Source organism: Nuphar pumila, chromosome 3, assembly GCF_984573655.1.
Source record: "Nuphar pumila chromosome 3, dmNupPumi1.hap1.1, whole genome shotgun sequence".
Classification (NCBI taxonomy): Eukaryota; Viridiplantae; Streptophyta; class Magnoliopsida; order Nymphaeales; family Nymphaeaceae; genus Nuphar; species Nuphar pumila.
The window spans coordinates 82,853,764-82,859,609 of NC_143251.1; the positions used below are offsets into that span (position 1 = coordinate 82,853,764).

At 36.1% G+C, this 5,846-nt stretch overlaps 1 protein-coding gene across 1 annotated transcript; it reads right to left on the reverse strand.

Annotated features, from left to right (window-relative positions):
* Positions 1–4,530: 4,530 nt before the first annotated feature.
* On the reverse strand, positions 4,531–5,610 carry GUN4 (protein GENOMES UNCOUPLED 4). The gene has a single exon (XM_089999597.1). It carries the CDS (start codon positions 5,542–5,544, stop codon positions 4,726–4,728), a length of 819 nt encoding a protein of 272 aa, XP_089855723.1. The 5' UTR covers positions 5,545–5,610; the 3' UTR covers positions 4,531–4,725.
* Between the last annotated feature and the right edge of the window lie 236 nt (positions 5,611–5,846).

Genomic DNA, 5,846 nt, shown 5'->3' on the forward strand with positions numbered 1-5,846 from the left:
ACACTTGTGAAACTTGAGGTGAGTATCGCAAAGCACATTGCGAAAATCTTTTAAGTATTGCGAAAGTTTGTAGCTTGCAAAATTCTAAAAGAGTATCACATGAGGTATTGTGAAATTAAAAGAACTTGCAAAAGTTTGTACCTTGCAAAAGTCCAAACAAGTATCGCATGGGTATTGCAAAAAAAAATTTCTTATACAATTTTGTTCTATATAAATGATGCATCATTTCTCAATCCCTTATTTGCATTTGGATGTCCTATTTCGCAACCCTAGAGTTTTTGTAGTTCTCAATCCTTTATTTGCATTCTGCTGCTCTTTGTAAATGTAATTTTGACAGAATGAATAAAAAATTGGATGTCATTTGGATGTAAAGTTCATTCATGGTTACATTTAAAAACTTGGTTGTAATTTTGCATGTAAGGTTGATAGAATTTGTAGTTATTATGTTATATTTGTGGATGAATTTTAGTTATAAATTTTAGTTATGTTTGCATGTATTGTTAAATTGTTAAACAAACATATTTGTTTTGTAATAGTAAAATTTAAAGCAAAAATATAGCATAAGCAAAAAATAAAAATATTTTGAAAGAAATTTGCATATATACATATGAATTTGTATAGAAAACTTGCTTATATACGTGTGAAATCGCTCACACATTGCATTCATTTCATTCTTTCACAAAATGAAGTCGTCATACATTGCATCCATTATATTCTTTCACAAAATGAAGTTGCTCATACATTTCATTCATTCGTTTCTTTCAAAAAATGAAGCCACTCATACATTTTGCATTCATTCTATTTTTTTACAAAATATAGTTTTTCATATATTGCATTTATTCAATTTTTTCATGAAATGAAGTCTCTCATACATTTTGCATTTATTCCATTTTTTCACAAAATGAAGTCTCTCATACATTGCATTCATTTCATTCTTTAACAAAATGAAGTTGCTCGTACATTTCATTCATTCTATTCTTTCATAAAATAAAGTTGTTCATATATTTTGCATTCATTTCATTCTTTAACAAAATAAAGTTGCTTATATATTTCATTCATTCTATTCTTTCATAAAATAAAGTCGTTCATACATTTTGCATTCATTATATTCTTTCACAAAATGTAGTCGCTCATACTTTGCATTAATTTTATTCTTATACAAAATGAAGTTGCCCGTACATTTTGCACTCATTCATTCTTTTACAAAATGAAATCACTCATACATTGAATTCATTCTATTCTTTAATAAAATGAAGTTGTTAATACTTTTCATTCATTTCATTCTTTCACAAAATAAAGTCGCTCATACATTTTGCATTCATTTCATTCTTTCACAAATGTTGACTACTGTGAGATACGTCGACTCTACATCATCATCATTCAACACATCTTTTTAACTATCACAATTCGTTTGATGCCTTCTGCATCATCATCTTTCAATAATGAGAATCTAGCACTCACGAAAAACTCACAAACTTTTGGTTTCTTATCCCACCCATACTATAAGATCTCACTGTCGATGCTTTTATCGAAAAAACTTACCGTCGATGAAGTGCCATCGATTTTTTTTCATTGTTGATGCTTTTATCGAAAAAACTCACTCTTGATGAAGCGTCGACAATGCTTTTACCGAAAAACTCATCATCAATGAAGTACCACCAGTCTTTTCACCATCGATGTTTTTATTGAAAAAACTTATTATCGATGAAGTGTTGCTGATGATTTTACCAAAAAAAATTATTGCTGATGAAGTATCGCACATGCTTTTACCGAAAAAACTCACCATCGATGAAGTGCCGCCCATGCTTTTACCGAAAAAACTCACCATCGATGAAGTGCTACCCATGCTTTCGGGGTTTACCACTGCTGGTGAACTACTACTGATGAACCGTCGTCGATAAAGGATTTTCGCAAAGCCTAAATGTCAACGGAATGTGGTTGAAAAATCATCGAAAGAATTGAAGACCACTGATTGGGGACCAAAAGAATCCTAGGATTGCACAAATAGGGCATTCAAATGAAAATAAAAGGTTGAGAAAGGAAGCATCATTTATATAGAATAAAATTTCATAAGAAAAAAGAATTTCGCAATGCCCTTGTGAAAATCATTTAGAATTTCGCAAGGTAAGGGCTTCAGCAACACTCAAAGTATTTTTGAAATGACGCTTGCAACTCGTCTCGAGTTGAACAAGTGTTTTGAAATTTCACAATCTTTTTTGTAATATCGCAACTCATATGTGATTTTGTTGATGAGTTTAGTGGGTCTATCCACTTTTAACGTAGTGAGTGGTAAAAGCATCCAAAAAATAGGAACCTGCAGAATTGTCCATTTGACGGATTTGGTAAATTGTAGAGCATTTTTTGAAAAAGCATCATTTTTGTTGTATAATACCATAATTTTTCATTTTAGTAGTTTTCTCGATTGATTTATATATGTCCGAAATAGGTTAGTACCACACTTTTTTCATTTGAGTCCCAATGATAGTTATAACTGTAGAATTTATGAGTACCATAGAGATGCTCTTGGTAGAGGGAAAGTTTTTTTATTGGGTTTTCTTTGAATGATAACAAAATCTCATGTAGACATAAAAAGTTAAAAATGAGACTACCATGATTTTTCATAGACTAACTAAGGCTCAAAATTCTTGAGTAACTGTATTTCTTCTTCTTTCAGTTTTTTTTCATTTTAACTTTTCAGTTTAATTATTTGTATAGTAATTATCTGCTAATGAAATTATTGGGTGATCTATCATTGTCTGTCATGTGAAAATTTATGGAATGTTATAGAGGTGTCTGGTTATGGGATTAGCTAAGGTTGTGCTTGTTGTTCAGTGCAGATTAATATGATGATTGACTTCTTGTATCAATTATAGGTATTTAAGTTCATGTTGAAGCATTGATTATGATCTTCTTGCAGCAAATTTTTGATGTAGAACTGATGGGAGTGCTTTGGATCCTATACGCAAGTTTGTAATATAATAGCTGTAGATTCACCAACCTGTAGCTTGTAGATTTTTGATATATTTGTTTCTGTTACCTGGAACACTGATACGCATGCGTACATGTGGGCAGGTGTGTGTGGTTACATTTTTTAAGGTTTGATTCAAAAACCTTGGAATTTGAAGCAAAATTTTGTTTTTTCTCTTGATACATAAAACCAATTTTTACGGAAAAGAGTAAATCCAATAATTGAGATTCTAACATATTTTTGCCGTTGTCTGGCAAGAATCCATCGATATTCCAGGTTTCCGATGTTTTGTACAACCTGCGCATAAGAGGTAAAAGCAAGGTTTTTTATATTGAAGTGTTAACACTTCTTTCAAACATGAGGAAGCATGGCATACTATGTTTGAAGTGCTTGACGGTGGATGAGTGGATGACTTTTTGTCCTCCCTAAATCTGGACCATAGGCCAAGCTAAGAGTGACAGCCTTGATACTAAAGATGTGGGGCATTGCAGTTTCTCCCCTTCTATACTTTCATTGTTTACTTGTATGTGACTGCAATTTTTTTCTTTTAACACCAATAGTGTCTCCAAGAGCTCATTTTAAGTCTATTACTTCAACTTAGTGCATCATAGTATTGATAAATAATGAGACATTTGCTAATTTTCTGTATCATTTTAATCAAATGTTGAACAAAACCAAGGTTGCTAAGCTAGGATGCGGAAGTGGGAAATGAAACCGGAAGCGAAAAAACGATGCATTTTAAAATTTATAGGAAGCGAAAAGCGAAGGATAAAAAATATATATATAAGAATTGAAAGCAAATCAAAACTAAACACAAATAAAAACTAAAATAAGTGATTAATATTAAATTTCATGATTTTTTTTAGAGTAAGAAATAAATTTTTAACAAAATCTAAAAATTATGACCACCAATTTAGAGAAAGCACATGGAAGTGAGTGAGGAGTGAGAGAATAAAAGAACATATAAGAAGAATAGATGAAACTTGTGGAAAGCATAGGAGAAGTGTGGAGAATGAGGTTCTCATCAAGTTTGGGAAGCGAGTATATCGTGCTTCTGAAAGGATTTATAGAGAAGCCAGCTTCCCACCTATAGAAGAAGCTTTCAATAACTCTGAACAAAACTAGGTTTTATGTACTTACATGGTGGGAACGGGGCTGGGGCTGGGGCAGGGATGGGATGATAATTTTGAAACTGGGCCCCGTGGAGGTCCAAAGTTCCACTGCCATTCGGATGGATGGCAAAATTTTGATACGGTCTCCCTCACCAGTCCCGGTCCCCTGCCGTCCCTAGATCTGTGAGAGAGAGATATGGCCTCACCCTTTCTCGTCCATTCAAAGGGCAGTTTTCCATATAAAACTCGATTTTATGCTGATTTGATTCGAATCAGCCGGAATCGGCGATCAGTTTCGCTTCTGACAACATTGGTATACCGTATATAGCCTAAGCCTGTAAGATCAATAATATCTTATAACAACAAAGCAGTAACAATTGTGGGCATTCGCTAATACGTCTAATTAGGCGAATGATAACATAACAATAGATACTAACCATACCTAATGGATTTGAGAGAAATAAGCAAATTTTAATCACCTCATCAAATCTGTAAAATCTACATTTCTTTCTCTTCTTAAAATTAAAACAACTCCACACGTTTCGAGGGAAAACGAATTTCATATACTAATAGGAAAGAGAACCCCAAAGGGAACAAACAGTATCCTCCAAAACCAAATGCCCCACTGAAGGCAGGCAAATCAATTCACCCCACGCTGGCTGATAAAAGAAGCACTAACAAAGAAGCGACAAGAACGATCCAATGCTCAAAGGTGTAATCTGCAGTCAAACTTCTTTTCTTAATTGGGGTTGAGCTCTTCAAGGTCTCACCAACTCCAACACCAATCCCATCATCTTCCCCTTGGGACTCAAAAGCAGGGTGAGTCAGGATACTGTGGAGAAGCTGAGTGCCTCTCAGAGCATTTGTTAGGGGCAGATGGCCCTCTGGGGTCTTCTCATTGAGCTCCCATAAGAACTCACTGGGGAATGACCTGTAGTTGTATTGCTCCACTTCTGTTTCAAGCTTCTTCATCCAACCAACCTTCAGAAAGAACTTGGTGAAGTCCCCCCCAACCTTCTTCCATATCCTCCTTTGGACGCTGTACCCGAACTTTCCATTGCTGTACTTCCTCCAGAGCTCATCAATGGCGGAGAGACGAGAAGTGGGTATGAACTGAACCTCAGAGAAGAAGACATAGTTGCGCTTCTGCGCTGCTTCGCCGGCGAGGACGATGAGGAGGCGACGAGTTTCTTCATCTGCGAGTTGGAATCGCTGGGAGGCCAAATGGGATTCGAGGACTTCATAAGAAGGAGTTTGAGGGATGGTGGTCGGGATGGTGGTGGGATTGGTGGAGAAAGGGATGGTGGAGAGAGAAAATCTTTGGGGAAGAGAGCAGGATGTGGAAGAGGACGTTGGTTTGAGGAAGAAAGAGGAAGGGCAGGTGCAGGAAGGATGGAATTCTGGTGGGGGAAAGTGGTGACGCTGGAGTATTCGGTGGTGGAGGGATGACAGAGAAGTGGCCATGAATTGTATGTTGTGGGTTTGTGGTAGAGAGAGAGAGAGGGGGGATGGGACTCTCGGAGTCTCGATACGATAAGAGAGGCCAATGAAAGGAAATGTGTGTAGTCAAGTCATCCGTAGAGCACTGCTCTTTGATTGGATGAAAAAGGGTAAGGCCAGATCTCTCGCACTCTCTCTATCCCTTTTTGCAGCAGCACATTCTTTGTGCGATGCGGTTGCACCTGAGACTCCTCTAAATATGACGTGTCAAGGTCTTAGCCACGTGCATTGCGGAGAGAGAGAGGGGAAAGCAGATATGGCATTTT

Excerpts from the sequence above, each read along its gene's own strand:
- GUN4 (XM_089999597.1), bottom strand. The coding sequence starts at position 5,544 with ATGGCCACTTCTCTGTCATCCCTCCACCACCGAATACTCCAGCGTCAC.